This window comes from Miscanthus floridulus, chromosome 5 (genome assembly GCF_019320115.1).
Source record: "Miscanthus floridulus cultivar M001 chromosome 5, ASM1932011v1, whole genome shotgun sequence".
Classification (NCBI taxonomy): Eukaryota; Viridiplantae; Streptophyta; class Magnoliopsida; order Poales; family Poaceae; genus Miscanthus; species Miscanthus floridulus.
The window spans coordinates 115,145,877-115,166,878 of record NC_089584.1 but is presented as its reverse complement, the minus strand read 5'-3'; the positions used below and the strand labels follow the sequence as shown (position 1 = coordinate 115,166,878).

General features: G+C 48.4%; 1 protein-coding gene across 1 annotated transcript; it reads left to right on the top strand.

Annotated features, from left to right (window-relative positions):
- Positions 1-1,168: 1,168 nt before the first annotated feature.
- On the top strand, positions 1,169-2,212 carry LOC136453172 (ethylene-responsive transcription factor 12-like). Its single transcript, XM_066453749.1, has one exon. It carries the CDS (start codon positions 1,300-1,302, stop codon positions 1,834-1,836), a length of 537 nt encoding a protein of 178 aa, XP_066309846.1. The 5' UTR covers positions 1,169-1,299; the 3' UTR covers positions 1,837-2,212.
- Positions 2,213-21,002: the final 18,790 nt, after the last annotated feature.

The following is a 21,002-nucleotide window of genomic DNA, read 5'->3' as shown; positions in this document are numbered from 1 at the left end:
GATCTATTTTCTGAATTCTTTCCGTCAGGGCTCTATTTATGAGAAACTTACCAAAAAAAAAAGTTAAAATGTAAAAAATTCAGGCGTGTGGCTGGGAATAACCGTGATATGCATGGACTGGGATGTTACGTGGTTGGTGCATTCGGTGCTTTGTTTAGACTGATGAGTCCCACGCTAAAAAACTGATGTCGTACAACTATGTTTACATGCTTTCTAAGACATGTTTTGAACTCCCATCCTTTCTTTGTACGTACTCCCTCCATCCCAAATTGTAAGTCATTTTAAGAATCTTGGAGAGTCAAAGCTTTTCAAGTTTGACCAAAATTATAAAAAAAAATTACAAAGATTTATGACATCAAATAGGTATGCTATAAAAATATAATTAACAAAGAATTTATTAGTACTTAGTTGGTATCATAAATGTTATTATCTTATTATATAAACTTGGTCAAACTTAAGATGCTTTGACTCTGCAAGATTCTTGGAATGACTTACAATTTAGGATGGAGGGAGTAGCTATTAGCTGACTGGGAGGGGACGGCTCCGCTATGCCGTCGGCCCCCCGCAGGTCAGTGTCCATTTGTGTGAGCACGTCGCGTTTTGGTCCTGTCTCCGCCACCTTTTATTGCTCGCGGCGAGTAGACGACAAAACAGTCCGAGGGAAAGGAAAGCGGACTGCGGACGACAGGGATGTGCATGCATGCAAGTTTCACTGACTCGTAGGTCCCAGCTACTGCGTCCCCAGCGGCGTGGAAAAGTTGCTGCTCCGTTCGGCGCCGCTCGCTTGCACGACGTTTGGCAGGGCAGGCACTACTGCACCAGCAGCAGCTGTGTGGATGCGAAATTGCCCGGACAGAGCTGGAGACGCTGGAGACTTCAGAGCCCGAGAGGGAGTAGTGCGCAGAGCTGGCGTCATGATGGACGCGAGAGTTCACATGGGAATGGACCGCGGGGGTGTTCACCCTTCACCGTGCACAGCACAGCGTTACTGGTGGCAGGACTAGTGGAGTGGTCCCGGCAACACGTCAAATGTCGCGGCGGCTGTGCCGTGCTTCCCCACTGCCCCTGCCACGCCCACCGGCCACCGCTACGGAGTCCGGACCCCAACCCGATACCCATTTCTCGTGGCCGGATGGATCACAGATGGGTAACCATTTGCTCACAAAAGCCCAACGTACCTGCTCTCCTCCGTGCTCTCCCAGTCATTCTCCAGCCTTTACCCTTGCGGCAAGATCAAACACCACGCACGTTGCTGTACCCACCAAGCCCTACACTACACCTCTCAGCTCTCGATCCCGGATGGATCCCACTCTACGGGCAGTGCTGGGCCATGGCGGAGGCGACGGCGGGGCGAGGGAAGGAGGAGGAGACGCCGCGCGCTACCGGGGCGTGAGGAAGCGGCCGTGGGGCAGGTACGCGGCCGAGATCCGCGACCCGTGGAAGAAGACGCGGGTGTGGCTGGGCACGTTCGACACGCCCGTGGAGGCCGCCCTCGCGTACGACCGCGCCGCGCGCACCCTCCGCGGCGCCAAGGCCAAGACCAACTTCCCCGACCACGCCGCCCAGCAGCAGCTGCAGCACCTCCATCTGGCGCCGCTCCTGCGTCAGCCACCGCCGCAGCCCGTCTCGTTCGGAGGCGTCGACGTCGATGGCCCTACTCCGTGGCATTTCGTCTACTTGCAGGCCCCGACAACGGCCGCGGCCGCCCCGCTTCCCCCGACTGCAGGTGCAGCGATGCCGATGGCAACCGAGCCACTGTCAACGGCGCTGGAGCTGGGCAGGGGACAAAGGCGCGGCGGCCTCCCCTTCGACCTCAACCAGGCGCCGTCATGCTGATGCTCGATCGGATTGTGACGAGACTGCAGTGCCAACCTGCCAAAGGTGGTGGTGAGCAGGTACTATCGAAATGTCAAATTTGCCGAGTGTTTTTATGATTATCGAGTATATTATTTTGGGCACTCGGCAAACAAAAGTATTTTGTCGAGTGTTGCGCTAAAAACACTCGGTAAAAAAAACACTCGGCAAAGAGAAGTTTGCCGAGTGTAAAAAAAATTCGGCAAAGAGAGTATTTGCTGAGTGTTTTCTTTTTTGCACTCGACAAAGAAGTAAATTTTTTTTCTGGGAAAGAAAAAGAAGAAAAAAAATGAAAAAAAAAACTTTGCCGAGTGCTCAGATCTAGGACACTCGGCAAAGAAGTAAAAAAAATCTCGGAAAGAAGGAGAAGAAAAAAAAATAAAAAAAAAATCTTTGCCGGGTGCCCAGATCTAGGACATTCGGCAAAGAAATATAATCTTTTTTCTGGGAAAGAAGAAAAAAATGAAAAAAAAAACTTTGTCGAATGCCCAGATCTAGAACACTCGGCAAAAAAGTAAAATATTTTTTCCCGGCCGCACCGCCCCGCCTCCCTCCTCCTTTCCCGCACATCCCTCCTCCGCACCTCCCTCCTCCTTTCCCACACCCGCACCGCCCCGCAAGCTCCTCCCCCAAGCTCCTCTCCCCACCGACCTGCCTCCTGCCGCCACCAAGCCCGCCACGCCACGCCACCACTCCCGAGCCCGTCCTACTCCCTCCTCCCCATCGGCGACCGCGTCGCTCCTCCCTCAAGCTGCTCCACGGGCGGAGGTGCTCCCCCGGCCCTTCCCTTCCTTCTTCCTCCGCCGGCGGCCCGACCCTCCCCTCCCTTCTTCCCCCACCGGCGGCCCGCCCCTTCCCCTCCCCTTCTTCTTCCCGGCGGGCGTCCCTCCCCTCCCCCTTCTTCTTCCCCGGCGGGTGCCCCTCCCCTCCCTTCTTCCCCTGCCGACGTGGAGGGCCAAGGCGAGCTCCAGGCCGACGGATCCTCGACGGGTGGTCCTCGCGACAGTGGCTGGCATTGGATCCGGCGAGGAGGGCCCAGAGGAGCTCCACGACGGCGGATCCACGGCGGATGGGCCACGTGACGGCGGCATGCGTCGGATCCGGCTGCTGGGGCTCGGATCCGGTGACGATGGGTTTGCGACGGTCGGCATGGGTCCGAGGTAGGTCAGCTCTCCCCATCTCCCTCTCTTTTTATCTCTTCATCTCCCTCACTCTCTCCCTCGCCGGTGATCAGATCCACGGCGGTGGCGGGCGGATCCGGCGGGGAGCAGCAGCGTGGAGGCGGGGGATCCGGTGGGGAGGTGCCCTCCGATGGCGGATCCGGCAGGGAGGAGAGCGCCGGCGGGCGGCGGGGCGTGGTGGTGGTGGCGTGGTGGTGGTGGTGGTGGGCGGCGGCTGTGGTGGTGGTGGCGGCGGGGCGCGGTGGTGGTGGCGGCGGCGGCGGGACTTGTTTTTTTTAATATTTTTCCGAAAAATGTTTGCCGAATGTTTTTTTGGACTTGGCATAGTCTTTGTCGAGTGCTCGACGTTTGACACTCGACAAACAGCTCTTTGTCGATAAAACCTTTGTCGAGTGTCGTTTGCCGAGTGTAACACTCGGCAAACGCTTTGCCGAGTGTTTTTGGGGCTAGCACTCGGTAAAACTCGTGTATCCCGTAGCTAGGCGAGGGCTGGGCTGGGCAAGGGGGTGAGTAGAGTAGTGGTGTGCACTGGTCCGCCTTGCTGTACATACCTATTTAAGGAAAGCTTAGGTCTGTCTTGCTGGGCTCGCTCCTTTGTTTTCGTTAAAGCATTGCCATTTCTGGGGCCCTGTGTCGGTAATGGTGGAGCACCGCAAGAGGTAAAAGGGGCCGGGTTTAGCGCGGTAAAACGGAGGCAGTACTAGGGTAGGTTCGGCTGGGTCCTTGGTGCTGTTGGTGGCCTTCACCGACGGCGCGCCGCGAAGAGGGCGCTCTCGTGCAGTCGTCGTGCTCGTGCGTGACCAGGGGCCCAGGCTGCTGTACTTTTTCGGCCAGGCGCCCGCACCCCGGTATTACCACCTGCACATGCGGTCTTTCCCCGGATAATGCGCATGCACCAATCCACTGCGACAGCGGAGATGGTTTACGGATCCTTGGTATGCTGCCGTGAGCTACTCGTACGTGACATGTTTATATACTACTCCATATAGCTCCTAGTGCTTTACAATGCTAATTACCCGTGCGAGACGGAGTGTGCCCGGGTCACAGACACTCTTGTAAAATATCTGTGCCCACTCTGTTCGGGCAATCTAAAGTACTCTCATGTCGTTTTATTTTTTTTTATCTATTTTGTTACATATCTAGACATATTCGAGCTATTTGGTTGATGATTTTACGACTGATGAGCCGGCTGAAGCTGTTTTGTTGTGAGAGAAAAACACTGTACCATGACTGATAAGTCAGACCGATAGGCTCAAATGAACAAGACTAATTATTTATCTAGATATATAGTAAAATAGATATAAAAAAACAACTTATAATCTAGAACAGAAGATTATCCAGTACTATGTCATGGTTGTGTCAGGTCAACGTGGGAATTCAATGCCTTGAGTGCCGTGAAACAATTTATGCATATTAATTGATGAATCAGAAACTCAACAGACCTTAACGAATCCGTAGAGCACAGGAACACTGCACGTTAAAAGCGGCGTGTACTCTCCCACTCGTCATAAAAAAGAATAAAAGTCGCCTCGCCCAACTTTTTAATTGGGTTACACGATAGGTTGGGTTACGAGAGCTCAGAGTATTCGGCTGGGCTGTTTCCCTGCGTCGCCCTATTTCTGGGTTTCTTAAATGGGCCAACTTGATAATCCATCGATGTACCAAAATCAGGCTTCCTTCTGAGAACGGGCTTTCATGGGTATATTGTTATCTTTCTATTTTAATTTTAAATGCCATATTAGATCCACTAAAAAAAGTCATATTAGAACGTGGAATCAGTATATGTAAATGCCTTTTTTGCGTTAACGATTGTTGGATGACGATAAACTTGAGAAGAGCAGCTCGTTTTGGATTGGGAAAAAAAGAGATCATTTTGGCGAAACAAAGATTAGTCCGGCACGCTACGGCCGTGCTGAACTGACTGCACTGCATTCGATTTCGATTTAGTGACGCACTCTCATCAATAATTTTATGTTCCATGTAGAACTAGGAAAACTCACTTGAAAAATACTCCATTCACCCCACAAAAAACGTCATTCTCACTTCTAAAAAAGTTAAACATTTTAAACTTTAACCAATTATATAAGAAAATATTAATATTTATGGTGCATAATTAGTATCATTAGACGAATCGTTGAATATATTTTTCCAATAAACTTACATGGAGATACAAATATTGGTAATATTTTCTGTAAATCTAGTTAAACTTAAGAAAGTTTGACCGGCAACCCTATAGCACAATCTTTTTAGAACAGAGGGGGTACTCACCATAATTAGAATGTGACTATTTTATTTTCCTCTCAAGTTTTTTTTTCTAATAAATTTTATACATCTTAAATAGACCAACACTTTATCCTTTGATTTTGATATGTGCACATAGTAAAATCTAGTACAATCATTTATGAGGGTCATAAAATATATTTTGCCACCTTTGGTCAACATGCATTTAGATTCACACAGATCAAATGACAAAGTTAGTAGTTTGACACTAACTCCTAAATTAAGTGCCAGTTTGGGAGAGATATTTTTATAGTAATTTTATTTAAATAAACATTAACATTATTTTCTATAAATATAGGCCCCGTTCGGATGGTATGGTTCTGGAGAAATTTGGATGGTTTGGAAGAATTCTGGAGTAATTTGTGAGAGGAAAACACTGTTCTGGATGAAAAAAGAAACGGATCAAGCCGGGTTTAAGGGCACACGAACGGCGCCATAGTTATTTTTAAAATGATATAGTTTAAAGTATAATTGTAGCTTTTTTGGATGAGTGAGTACGCCCGGTAGAAATCTCTACTTTATAGTTTTTGTATACAGCATGGTTCGAAAACGAATGACCCACAGGGTCAAAAATCAGTGGAGGAAAGAAAAAGATAGAGTTGTGAAAGGACTGACACGGCGAGACCTGAGAGGTGGCCCCGGAGAATCCTATCTCGGTCAAGGGGCTGCAGGCAAGCAGTCAAAGCGGAGGCGGTGGACGATTAGTTTAAGCAGCGTGTGTCACGGACAGAGGGGGACACCTTCCGCGCGATCCGTGCGCCAACGTATGTATGTACTCCAACTAGCAACGTAATCCATGATGATTTTCTAGGCTGCAACTAGCAACTTGCAACTTGTGGCTAGTCCACCTTAATCACATAGCTTAACCAGGCTAAATCCTGGTCCAAACAATTTTACATACTTTTTCATGGTGTTTGGTTTCCTCATTGGATGCCCTATCTCAGGGTCCAAATAGCTCAGCTTATTTCTTTTGTGAAACGGTGTGCAAAATGGTATCAAAATATGGTTCACTTGCAAAAAAGAAGTAAATCAAAACGTTGTCAAGCTGCACCAGAACTTCCAAAGAAATGTCTGTGACTTACAAAATCAGCAAAAAATTACTGTATGGTTCAACACGTATACTCGAAACAAATATACATATCAAACCGAACGATGTCTTTTTAACAATTCACTTCGGGTATTTTGAAAGGGTATTATACATCTTTTCGTTCCAGTTCTACAATAGCATCCCGTAGTATACTGCTAATGTCAAAGGAGATAATTGGAATTTTGCTATTATGAAATGTGGGCTTCGCTTGTTTGCCATCCCGCAAAAGAGATTCGTTCGTTTGCCATTATAAAACTGGACACATACGCTAGAATGCTCTTTCAATTTTTTTTTGCCAAATTTAATCATTTTTTTCGCGGCCTCTTTTCTTTCCTGTTTTGCCCCTGTTCACTAGCATCCTTATCCAATCCATTCGATCCCATTTGTTCTCATGGGATAGACACTCGCCAGCACCCCGCCGACATCGCCACGGCACGGATCGACGACGTGAAGTGATGCATCGGGTGCGATGTATCCTTGCGAGGCCAACGGAGGAAGAGGAGAGGCGAATGGTGGCCTGTGCGGGTAGATTGGGCGAGCTCGAGCTGGCTCGGCTATGGCGGCGGCGGCGGATGTGGGCGCTGGAGCAGGCGAGAGAGCTTGGGGAGGGGCGGAGTGTCGGCGGCGTGTCTCTGCGGTGTCGAGGGTGGCTTTTATAGGCCGAGGAGGGGAGGGAAGGGGCAAGGACCGAGCTCGGGGCATGCCGTCCATGGCGGCCTTGACCCGGCACACGCGAGACCAGGGGAAGGGAGCGGCTGCGGTTGGCGAGGGTGGAGTGGGGACTCGGTGATGGAGTTGGACCGGGGAGTCAGAAGGGGTCCGTGCGGCTTGCTCGGTCCCTGCGCGGCTATGGCGGAGACGACGGGGACGAGTCGGAGGAGGGGGATGACAAGACGGGCCTACTCGTCAGCGGGCGGTGAGCAGGGGCAAAACATGAAAGAAAAGAGGCCGCGAAAAAAAATTAAATTTGGCAAAAAAAAAATACTCAAAAGGCATTCCAGCGAGTGTGCCCTGTTTCATAATGACAAACGAGCGAATACCTTTTGCGGGATAGCAAACGAGCGAAGCCCAAGTTTCGTAATGGCAAAATTCCAATTATCTCATGTCAAAGTAACTTTCATTAAACCCACCATTAGTACGGATTAGCAATTGTGTATGGTTAACACTGACGAGGCATCATCTGCTCTCAGCTGCTACGCACGTGCGCACGTAGCACCCCTGCAACATCCTAATCAGGATTTTTTACATGCACATATTCATATATAATTACCAGCCTCCACTCGAAACTGAGACCATAGTAACGTTGTAGTTACACACATCGATTATTTATTATTACCACGGCTTTTAATATGTGCTAAAAATATAAAGACTTTAATTTATCCTAAAACAAAATATCACTAATTTCATTAAATTTACAGAAACAATAATAATACTTACGCTTTCGACCAAGTAGCATCATTGAGCTCATAATGAAATGTATTTAATATTTTACTCTTTTGACAGATGTTGATACTCTTCTCGGTAATTTTAGTTAAACCTAGAATGGTTTGACTTATGATAAATTCGGAACTATATATATTTTGAGAGGGATGAAGTAGCAACTTTGAGTTTTCTTTTATTCATACCGAGTTTCAGGTTAAACTCATCATCAAAGGTAAGTTTCAATACACTCTAATCAGTGGGTACGGGAGCCATCCAAGGGTGAGGCTGGTGTAAGAAAAATGGACCCTAGGCCCATTTACTTTGGATTTAGATGTTTGATGACCAACACAACTAAGTTGGACTAATGAATTTGCAAGTGATTGTTTTATAGTTTAATAGGGTGTAAGACGTGACTTGGACGAAGGCGACGTGATGATCCGATGATCAACACCATAAGCAAGACCCTAGGAGCACAAGAGAATACCTAAGATATAAAGCAAAATCCAAGCAGATAGGAACCAAGCCGTACGCAACATCGCGAAGAAACGAGCTCACAGAGGTGACCGGACGCTGGAGGAAAGTGACCGAACGCTCCGATCAAGAGGGTCGGCAACAGCAGGCGCCAGCAGCAGCGACCGAACGTTGAGTACTAAAATCGACCGGACGCACCGATGGCACTGTTCATCATTCCGGCAACACATTCAGCATTGACCGGACGCTGGCGGTAAATCGACCGGACGTAGAACAACAGCATCCGGTCGAGTACAGAGAGGTTCCAGAGCGGCGAATTTGCGACCGGACGCGTCCGGTGGCATGTGACCGGACGCTGGCAGCGTCTGATCAGTTGATCGCGGCTCTAACGGTCGGAACGACCGAACGCGTCTAGTCAGGACGTGATCAGCGTCCGATCAGTAGCAGAAAAGCGGGATTTCATCCCCAACGACTACTTTCTCAGTGGGGCTTAAAAATACAACCCTAAACCAGCCAATTGAGTGGAGTGGAGCTGAGGAAACATATCAAGGGTGTTGATACACCATTTTAGTGATCTTCACTTACATAGTGCTTAGTGTTTTATTAGGTGATTAGCGTAGGTGCTTTTTTGCGAAGTGCTTAGGTTGATTAGACCACCGCTTATGCGCTTGCTCTAGATTTAGGCCTAGTGTTTAGTGAGGTTTGCAACCTCTTACCACTCGGTGCTTGCGCACACCATTGTTGTACATCGGAGGGGCTTGTAGTCTTGCGAGATCACACCAACCGCGTTTGTGGTGTGGCCGCCACCGTATACCGGAGGGAACAAGGCCCGCGGCGTTTCGGCCGAAAGCTTGGTAGTGAAGATGGCGGGGAGCATCCGAGAGAGGCTTGCCGAAAGGCACGTCGGGGACCCACTTGCGCGTGGAGAAGGCTTGAGGCTATCTATGGAGTTACCCGACCAGGAGTTTAGCCCTTGCGAGGTAAACATAAACTAGTCCGTTCCAAAAATATTTCTTTAGTGCGTATGCGTTTGGGAAATGCACTAACTTTAACGTCTATTCGTGCAAAAAGTGAAGCGGAGCTGCAGGAAGCCAGCTCAGAATTTGAGCTGCATGGACACTCCTTGGGTGGAACCTGATTACCCAGCGCAGTCGAGTGGCACGTCTTCTAGCTCTTTGAGGACACCAGCTGGCTCTTCTCAGCAGGTGACAGGTGCCGCTTCCGTTGTGCGTACACCACCACATTATAGCGCTAGGAAGGACCCTGTAAATGAGGACGACGACCCCCGAGCTTTTGCATATAGCACCACCAGCGGGACCCTTGGCAGCAGGACGAGATCGGCATGTGTCAGCTAGGTGGTGCCCCGCTTGGTACCCAAGGAGCCTCACTTGTAGTAACAAAGGTTGTTTCTTTAAATACGTAGGCTCCATTAATTAACGATTATAAAGATTATAAGTAATCGTGCATATCATATACTTGTAGGGTACGAGCCATACGCACCGACAACGCGACCACACCGATGTTGGCTACACTTCCAATGTGTTGCCTACAAATTCAAAGAGACAGAGGCGTCCGAGGGATTCTTACACTCTCGGGACTTAGTTGGTTATTGTGGCAGAACCGCCCGAAATAGCACACTTACGGGGGCGCTTGTCTTCCACCAGACACTAAGCACCCTAAAAGCCAGCTACATCAGGCGGTATCTGTCGGGCACACCCTAAGGGAGAACCCGAAAGATCTACATTTTTCCCAAGGATCCAATAATGGGAACGAGTTACAATACAAGTCCATTTCATACATCAGAGTTTCTTAAAAAGTACATTATTATAATACCAAATACCAGAGCGCGGAATGATAAACAGCGGAATTTAAAAATATACATCTAGCGATAGGGACGAGGATCCGTCTAAGCCCAAGAATCCTCCACACAAGGTACTTCTCATGCATCACCTACAACAGGGGTAAATAAACCCTGAATACACAATATACTCACAAGACTTATCCGACTAGTGGAAATAATTTCCCGACTCCAAGGAATATGCTAGGCTTTATGGTTTGCTGGTTTTCTTTAGCAGAAAGCAACACTAATAGTGAGTCCTTACTCATGTCTTATTATTAGCCGTATTAAGTTATCATCTAGCCAGTCTATATAAGCACCTGTTCTACTTTCAAGCAAGAGTTGTGCAATCAGTTCCATTTCTTCTCCTTTTAACTTTTAGTTCTTACTACGATGCTAAACCACAGACAAGCCATATGCAACGACCGATCCTTAATCAATATGGATAGGGAAAAAGTGTAACCAAGTCATGCCCTATTGCCCGCAGGACGTGACCCCTTACACCCATCAGTACCCAATCCATATCCCTGCCCGGTCACCATTTTCCTTTCCTCCATTTTATCATGAGTGTTCATATTTTATTACCTATTTGCGAGTAACGGTAGGTTACTCACGCTACCGATATCCTGAGCATATAAGCTACTCGACCAGTACTAGTAGGACTCATGAGTGGGTATGTTTATGTAGGTAGTTTCCATAAAATGCCTGTAACTTAAATGCACATCACACACACACACACACACACACACACACACACACACATATATATATATATATATATATATATATATATATATTAAGTGATCATAAAAATATTGGTTATGCTCTAGGGCTTGCCTTGGGCAGGCACCAGGTCAGCAGGGTCAGCACCAACAGGCTCCTGGGCTCCCTCCAGCACGAGGATCTCCTCCTCGTACTCCTCGATCACCACGGCTCGGCCCACCACGGCGCGGCGCGCGCGCTAGCGAAGTGCGGCCCAGCCGGCCAACGACCCACGACGAAAGAGGCCCGGGCGTGACGCAAATATGCAAAAACACTCCCGAACTACTATGTATTTACTACGAGCTCTAAAGAACTATTCCTCCAGTATATGGTTTTATAACTGCACCCTCCCCTTTCTCCTTCTTTACCGCGACGACTTCCCCCGACACCCGTGCGCGCACTGGCGCGATGTCACAGGCACCGGGCGGCCACGTCGGCGTCACCCGAGTCTCCAAGGCCTAGCTTCGGGGCCGATGATTACCTCCACAACAACGCGCAGCGTCTAGAAGCGATACGGTGAATAGGGGCGTCGTCCCGGGGTCCCTCCCCGACGGTGGTCCTTGACCTACGATGGCGGGTGCGTTCCCGTGAGCCTCAGTGAAAACGGAACAAACCAAATAGCTAGCGAGCTTGAGGCACTACCCACGAAGACCCTAGAGGTGACGGTCTGGCCGGAGAAGGCCAGAGCTGAGTTGGCCGCGTGCGCACCGACGAGGCGACGGCGCACGGCGATGGCACGGCTGTGCGATGGACTGCTATACAGTGGTAGGGCTTAGACTATGGTGAGCATGGTGATGACCAGCTGGAGGGGAGACTAGTAGAGCAAGGAATTGGAACAGGATGCCTTGGTTGTGTGGTTAGCCGACGGCGAGCGTCCGTCTGGTCTTATGGACCCGGCGAAGCGGTGATTCAAAATTGAAGCATAGGACGGAGCTATAGGCAGTGATGTGGGGTCGGTAGGGCTATTGGCTACCTAACGGAGTCGAGGACGTAGTCAATTTGGAGCACGGCACTGCCACCACGACGAATTTGAAACAATAGTCCTGGCGGCCATGGCGACAGCGGAGGCAGGGGAGCTTTGGCACGGCTTGGTTCGGCCTAGCTACGGATGTCAACGCAACAAAGAAGCATGCACAACGATGGGGGACATCGGGACATGCTCTAGGTGGCTGTCCGCGCGGCCATGGCTGCAAACCGATGAGGCTCGGCACGGCGTCGCAGCGGGCAGCGCCAGACAAGGGAAACACAGTGCAATGTGACGCGGAGGTGATGGTGGAGCAGGCTATCGTCCTTCGCGTGAGAAGCCAAGGTGAGTCAACAAAGCAGCACCGGGCGTGGCCGCTGGCGGCGTGTAGCATGGGACCCGGTGTGCCTCCGGCCAAAGCAGGGTGGGACATGGCACGACAGAGCTCGGTCGGTGCCCCGGACGCAGCGCGTCAGCCGTGGTGTTGTGACCCGCACGTCAGCGAGTGGCAGCCAGCAGCCAAGGCAGTAGCGCTAGGACTCCATGCGTGCAGTGCAACATGGTGGCCGTGAGGATGTGGCCGGCGCTTCGGCACGCACGCAGGACGAACCAACAGCAGCGCCCAGCTGAGCAGCGGTGGTGGCCGCGATTAGCGCGCGGTGGCAGGCGGCCTTGGCACGCAGCGCAAGGGTCGTGCGCGTGCACAGGCGCGGTAGTGGGAGGTGACCGGCGCGACAACAGGACACGACCGGCGCGGCAGTGCGCGTTGGCTGGCCAGCAGCGGTGCCAGGCCAAGTGGTGACCACGCCCAGAGCTAACCCATGTGCCATGCACGCTTTTTAAAGCAGTTAGAAAAATTATACACAATGCTCCAAACGCCAGACTAATTGTTCGATGCGCAAGAGGGTACATCAAGCTATCCACCGAAGTCATGACATCGCGCAACCTCCTAAGCCAATCGCCCTACAAAACTTGCCAAAAGCGGCTTCGTCGTCCCCTTTTAAAACTTACTCGGAATGACGTCGATTCAAATGATTTCACGTCAAATCCCAAATCCGACCTATTGGATGTACTAGCTAGCTATCCTTGTCCTCGACCGCACATGTTTTATCGCCGTTCGCAAAACGTTCTATAGCATTTTTGTTTCGACAAAAATTCGATTAGAATACTAAACAATATTATGCGACACGAAACCTAACATTCGTTTCATGTTTCATATAAATGTTTCCAGTGCCGAACATTGATTTGTAATTCATGTCATACACATTTGCACATAAGTAAGATGCTCATGCAATGTTTTAGCAAAACGGTACAATGTAACACCTAGGGTGTTACAAATCTACCCCCCTAAAACAAAATCTCGACCTGAGATTTTATGTGCCTAGTGTGAGAAAGAGATAGGGGATACATTTTTGGCGCAACAATTAAATATCCGAGCCAGCGAGAAGGTGAGGGTAATGCTGCAATAGGTAACTCTCTTGTTTCCAAGTGGCCTCAGCCTCTGAATGATTTTGCCACTACACCTTGTAGAATTTTACCACTCTGTTCCTGGTCACTCTCTCCATCTCATCCAAGATTTTGATAGGTTGCTCCACATACGTTAAATCTGGCTGGAGAGGAAGTCCTTCCATTTCCACTGCTTCATCAGGAACCCACAAACACTTCTTCAGTTGTGATACATGGAACACATTGTGTACTGCAAATAGAATATCTAGAAGTTGTAGACGGTAAGCAACTGGACCACATTGCTCCAACACCTGATATGGACCCACATATTGAGGGGCTAGCTTGCCATGAATGCCAAACCGATGCACCCCTCTCATAGAAGACACCTTGAGGTATACATAATCTCCAGCTGCAAACTCCAAGGGCCTTCTCCGCTTATCAGCATAAGCTTTCTGTCGACTTTGAGCTGTCTTCAAGTGACTCCGAATAATGCTCACTTTCTCTCGAGCCTCTTTTATGAAATCAGGCCCAAAGTACCCATGGTCTCCCACTTCAACCCAGTTCAGTGGCGTTCTACACTTTTGCCCGTATAGAGCCTCAAATGGTGCCATACGGATACTCTCTTGGTAGCTGTTGTTGTGAGAAAATTCTACTAACTTCAAGCACTTATCCCACTTCTCAGGGAAAGAGATGGCACAAGCCCTCAACATATCCTCGAGCACCTGGTTCACCCTTTTAGTTTGACCATCAGTTTGTGGGTGGTATGCTGAGCTTCTAAGAAGATGAGTTCCCAGACAGTGCTGCAGTTGCTCCCAGAAACAAGAGACAAAGATCGACCCTCTATCAGAGATGATAGTAAGGGGAACTCCATGAAGGGTCACAATCTGATCAAAATATATCTCAGCATACTTCTTGGCTGTATATCTTGTGTCCACCGGGATAAAGTGAGTAGACTTGGTGAGGCGGTCCACAATGACCCAAATAGAATCAAAACCCATGGAGGTGCAGGGTAAACCCATAATGAAATCCATGGAAATATCCTCCCATTTCCAAACAGGAATAGGCAAGGGCTGCAAATATCCTGGGGTACACATATGATCTGCTTTAACTCTACCACAAGTGTCGCACTCCGTGACATGCCGGGTGATGTCCTGCTTCATGTTAGACCACTAGTACAAGTGGCGCAGATCATGGTACATCTTGTTACTGCCAGGATGAATAGACAACTTTGAATGGTGAGCTTCATTCAAAATTTTTCTTTTTAGCTCTTCATTGGATGGAACCACCAGTCTATCCTTATATCTCACCACTCCATGTTCATCAACACTAAAATGGGGGCCACGCCCTTCGGCCATCAATTTCTGATGTGAGGAATCTCTTCGGGGTCTCGCTTCTGCTCAAGAATAATCTGTTCCAGCAATTTTGAGGTCAGTGCAATATGAGCCAATATCTTTGCATGGTTGAGAGATAAAGGTGGTTCCTCAACCTAGTGTGACTTTTAGCTCAAAGCATCATCTACAACATTGGCCTTTCCTTGGTGATAATGGACTTCCAAATTGTAATCCTTTATCAATTCTAACCATCTCTTTTGCCTCATGTGTAGCTCAGACTGAGTAAAAATATACTTGAGGCTCTTGTGGTCTGTGAAGATGTGCACTTTGTTGCCCAATAGATAGTGCCTCCAAATCTTTAGAGCGTGGACAACAGAAGTCATCTCTAAGTCATGAGTGGGGTAATTCACCTCGTGCTTCTTCAGTTGGCGCGAAACATAAGCTATCACACACCTAGCTTGCATAAGCACACACCCCAACCTCGTCTTCGAAGCATCACAGTATACATCAAAGGGCCTATCAATATCAAGTTGGGCCAACACAGGAGCAATGGTTAGAAAAGTCTTCAGAGGTTGAAAAGCTTCTTCACAGGCTGGGCTCCAGTCAAACTTAGCTTCTTTTTGGAGTAGCTTGGTCATTGGCTGGGCCATCTTGGAGAAATCAGGAATGAAACGCCGATAGTATCCTGCCAGACCAAGGAACTAACGAATCTAATGCATAGACTTGGGAGACTTCCAATCCAATACATCTTGCACCTTGCTGGGATCTACAGAAACGCCTTCAGGTGTCAACACATGCCCCAAAAACTACACTCGATCTAACCAAAATTCGCACTTGCTGAATTTAGCATACAGCTTGTGCTCTCTTAGTTGAGTCAGTACTATTCGAAGGTGTTGTGCATGCTCTTCATCATTCTTGGAATAGATTAGGATGTCATCAATGAAAACTACCACAAACTTATCTAGCTCTGACATGAAAAATGAATTCATCAGGTACATGAAGAAGGCAGGAACATTGGTAAGACCAAAAGACATCACTAGGTACTCATACAACCCATACCTAATAGAGAAAGCTGTCTTCGGTATATCATGTGGCCTAATCTTGATCTGATGATAGCCTGATCGGAGATCTATCTTCGAGAACACTTTAGCACCAGCTAATTGGTCAAACAAAGTATCTATGCGGGGCAAGGAATACTTATTCTTAACTATTACCGCATTAAGGGGGCAGTAATCCACACACATCTGCAAAGTACAATCCTTGTTCTTCACAAAAATAGCCGAGCAACCCCATGGTGATGAACTAGGATGGATGAAACCTTTGTCCATCAACTCTTTCAGTTGCTTCTTTATTTCTGCTAGTTCCCTTGGAGTCATGCGGTACGAGCGTCTAGAGATAGGGGCAGTACCAGGCTTAAGCTCAATGGAGAATTCTACCTCTCGGTCTGGTGGCAACCCAGGAAGATCTTTAGGGAAAACATCCGAGAACTCACATACTACCGGAATGAAGGTAAGATCAGAAGAGGCTTTAGCATGGGCAGCAATAGGTAAGACTAGATCTGAGGGTACAATAAGAGACATCCTATCCTTAGAAGAAGGAAGCCGTAACTCCACACTTCTCCTCTTCATATCCAATACTACCCCATACACCAGCAACCAGTTCATTCCAAGAATAGCATCAATGCCTTGCCCAGGTATAACCATGAACTGTAGGCGGTAAGCGTGGATGGCTAATACCAAACTTACTGTATCTGTGCGGGTATTGATGAACAATTGTGAACCCATGGTGCAGATCTTATAGGCATACGGTATAGCCATAAGTGGTAAGTTGTGCCGCTCTACAAATCCCATGCTCATAAAGGAATGCGATGCACCAGAATCGAACAACACCAAAGCTGGATAAGAGTCGATGGTAAACATACTAGCCATCACTGGCTCCTGCTGCAAAACCTGCTTAGCATCTATGAAGTGCACCTAGCTAGACCTGCTGGGCACTTTCTTCTTGATGATGGTCCTCTTGACAAGCCTAGAATTTGCGGATGGTTGAGCGGACTGGGCTGGCTGGTTCTAGGGGCAAGCTCGGGGGCATAGTGGCCATCTTTGCCACACTTGAAGCAAGCACCTGGCTTATTCCTGAACCCCCAACAAGGTGGGACCTGCTGTCCCTGAGACTGCTGAGGCTGCACCTACTGTGGAGGTGCACGGTACTGTGTAGAGGAAGCTTGCAAAGTCTGCTGGGGTTGCCGGAACAAAGGCCCACCAGATGGTTGATAGGGCCTTCGCCGGACAACCTGTATCTTCTGTGTGTGAGGGTGGCTAGAGGATCCAGCTGCCACCCACTTCCTCTTCCACTCAGCCTAGGATTCCCGCTAAAAACCCTCCATGGCAATGGCGGCGTTCATTAGAGCCCTAAAGGTCTGATAGTTCGCCGTGTATAGCTTTTCCTGAAGGAGGGGAGCTAGACCATGAATGAAGCGGTCCTTCTTCTTATCATCAGTATCTACCTGACTGCTAGCATACTGAGCCAAGTGATTGAACTTGTTCACATATTCCATCACTATCCTATTCCCCTAGCGCAGCTCTAGGAACTCAGTCACCTTCTGATTGATGACACCGATAGGGATAAAAAACTCTCGGAATGCGGTGGTAAACTCCTGCCATGTTGCCAGATGATCAGGCTGCTCCATGGCACGGAAGGTTTCCCACCATGCACCTACAGACCCCAAAAGCTGTTGCGCTGCAAAGCGCACTTTCTGCTCGTCGGCCACGCCGAGCAGTAGAAACTTCTGCTCCAGAGTGCGAAGCTAGTGCTCCACCTCTAGAGGCTCATCAGATGGGATGAAGATGGGTAGGTGAGTCTTGAGGAAGTCCTGGTAAGAGGACAGTCCCTCAGGACGATGGGCACCGCCCCCGTTCCCACCGTTGCCCCCATGGCCTCTACGGGCGAGGCCCGCGATAGCCTATGCCATAATGTCCATGGCACGAGCTGACTCCCAGCGAGCAGCCAATAGCTCCACCATCATCTCAGCGTGGGTCATTGGAGGCAGCGGTGGCGGTGGAGGAGGAGGAGCCAAAAGCGGAGCCCTATGGCTCTCCCTGTTGTGCTCATGGGCCTGGCCACTATCGCCGTGGCCCTCGCCAAGCCCGTGAGCTGCTCCAGCACTGGTGCTTCCACGTCCAGACCTTAGATTCATCTGTAAGAGATAGGAACCATCAATTAGAACACCCTTCCGATCAGAATCAAGGGATTAGAGAAATGACAGCACATTTATTAAAGCATCCATTTAGTTAGTCCTATCAATTTACTAATTTCATTATACGTGAAAGAGGGAAATTTCAATTGAAGTAAGGTGCTATTATCATGATGCATGCTTTGGCCTATACGTTCACTCAAGCCGGAATATAGTGGCATTCGCAAAAAAATTTGGCACATCGCACACTCACTTTCCGTATACAAGCGATTTCTTACGCAACGTAAGTCAGTGTACCTATAGAAAATTGATTAGATAAAACCAGTGCCGCTATCCTAGATAGACTATATTACTAGGGCTTATACTTATGTAACTTAACTTAATCGCATCCTACTTTTTGCAAAACTTTTGTTGGACAAATTTTTAAGTTTTTAAAAAAGATGATGAACTCGTAACCGTTATTGGCTCAGGTACCAACTCTGGCAAAATCGCTCGAAATAGCACACTTACGAGGGCGCTTATCTTCCACCAGACACAAATCACCCCGAAAGCTAGCTACATCAGGTGGTATCCGTCGGGCACACCCCAAGGGAGAACCCGAAAGATCCACATTTTTCCCAAGGATCCAATAATGGGAACGAGTTACAATATACGTCCATTTCATACATCAGAGTTTCTTAAAAAGTACATTATTACAATACTAAATATCAGAGTGCGGAATGATAAACATCAGAATTTAAAAATATACATCTAGCGATAGGGACGAGGATCCGTCTGAGCCCACTAGAAGAATCCTCCACACAAGGTACTTCTCATGCATCACCTGCAACAGGGGTAAATAAACCCTGAGTACACAATGTACTCGTAAGACTTATCCGACTAGTGGGAATAATTTCCCGACTCCAAAGAATATGATAGGCTTTATGGTTTGCTAGTTTTCTTTAGCAGAAAGCAACACTAATAGTGAGTCCTTACTCATGTCTTATTATTAGCCATATTAAGTTATCATCTAGCTAATCTATATAAGCACCTGTTCTACTTTCAAGTAAGAGTTGTGCAATCAGTTCCATTTCTTCTCCTTTTAACTTTTAGTTCTTACTACGGTGCTAAACCGTAGACAAGCCATATACAACGACCGGTCCTTAATCGATACAAACAGGGAAAAAGTGTAACCAAGTCATGCCCTGTTGGCTATAGGACACGACCCCTTACACCCACCAGTACCCAATCCATATCCCTGCCCGGTCACCATTTTCCTTTCCTCCATTTTATCATGAGTGTTCATATTTTATTACCTATTTACGAATAACGGCAGGTTACTCACGCTACTAATATCCTGAGCATAGCAGCTACTCGACCTGTACTAGTAGGACTCGTGGGTGGGTATGTTTATGCAGGTAGTTTCCATAAAATGCATGTAACTTAAATGCACATTACATATATATATATATATATATATATATATATATATATATATATATATATATATATATATATATTAAGTGATCATAAAAATATGGGTTATGCTCCGGGGCTTGCCATGGGCAGGCACCAGGTCAGCTGGGTCAGCACCAACAGGCTCCTAGGCTCCCTCCTACACGAGGATCTCCTCCTCATACTCCTCGATCACCTCGTCGTACTCCGGCTTGTCGACAGGCACGAAGTCTACCAGTTCGTGATCTACATGAAATGATGATGCAATGTTTAGTAATATGACAACAACAACTCTTAACCTAAAAGTACACCTATTAAATGACTAAGTGAGGTCTACCCACTAAAGGCTAAGCTACGTATCGTCACCATTAACAAGTATGAAACATGACATACATCCTTATAGCAACTACAACTATTCTTACTCCTAATACCAATTTAATCTAGATACGATAAAACAAGAGTAATGGCTATTTTATTTAACAACCCATTCTAAGGCTACAAAATTTATAGCAAGTACATAACAATCTAGTGGACCTACTATAAAATTTTTGTGGCTATATCTATCACCAATTATCCACAAATATTCCTACAAGTATTAACCTACCTAATATTAGTTCTTTAGTTTTGAATTTATGACCCAATACTCGTCACAGCTAACTGCAATCCAACTATACTGTCAAGTAGATGGTATTTTTGCGAACCTAATAAAATTAGTCTCACTATTTTTGGACAACTACGCATTTTACTACGATTTCTTAAAGTTCAGCTTGAAAACTAATTTGAATAAGCATTTCTATTCTTCTGGAAATTAAAAAACCGAATTCTACACCTTGGCCCAACCCGCGTGGCTCGGCCCACCACGGCGCGGCGCGCGCGCCAGCGAAGCGCGGCCCACGTAGGGGCGCGGCCCAGCCGGCCAACGGCCCGCGACGGAAGAGGCCCGCGCGCGATGCAAATATGCAAAAACACTCCCAAACTACTATGTATTTACTGCGAGCTCTAAAGAACTATTCCTCCAGTCTATGGTTTTACAGCTACACCCTCCCCTTTCTCCTTTTCTACTGCGGCGACGTCCCCCGGCACCCGTGGGCGCACTAGCGCGACGGCGCGGGCACCAGGCGACCACGCCGGCGTCACTCGAGCCTCCAAGGCCTAGCTACGGGGCCGATGATTACCTCCACGACAACGCGCAGCGTCTGGAAGCGATACGGCGAAGAGGGGCATCGTCCCGGGCTCCCTCCCCGGCGGTGGTCCTTGACCTACGATGGCGGGTGTGTTCCCATGAGCCACAGTGAAAATGGAACAAACCAAATAACAAGCGAGCTCGAGGCACTACCCACGGAGACCCTGGAGGCGACGGTCTGGCCGGAGAAGGCTAGAGCTGAGTTGGCCGCGTGTGCACCGATGAGGCGACGCCGCACGGTGATGGCATGGTTGTGCCAGGGACTGCTATACAGTTGTAGGGCTTAGACTGTGGTGAGCATGGTGATGACCAGCTGGAGGGGAGACTAGTAGAGCAAGGAATTGGAACAAGATGCCTTGGTTGCGTGGTTAGTCGACGGCGTGCGTTTGTCCGGTCTTATGGACCCAGCGGATTGGTGATTCAAAATTGAAGCATAGGACGGAGCTACAGGCAGCGATGTGGGGTCGGTAGGACTGCTGGCTACCTAGCGGAGTCAAGGACGTAGTCAATTTGGAGCACGACACTACCACCACAGCGAATTTGAAAGAACAGTCCTAGCG

Excerpts from the sequence above, each read along its gene's own strand:
- LOC136453172 (XM_066453749.1), top strand. The coding sequence starts at position 1,300 with ATGGATCCCACTCTACGGGCAGTGCTGGGCCATGGCGGAGGCGACGGC.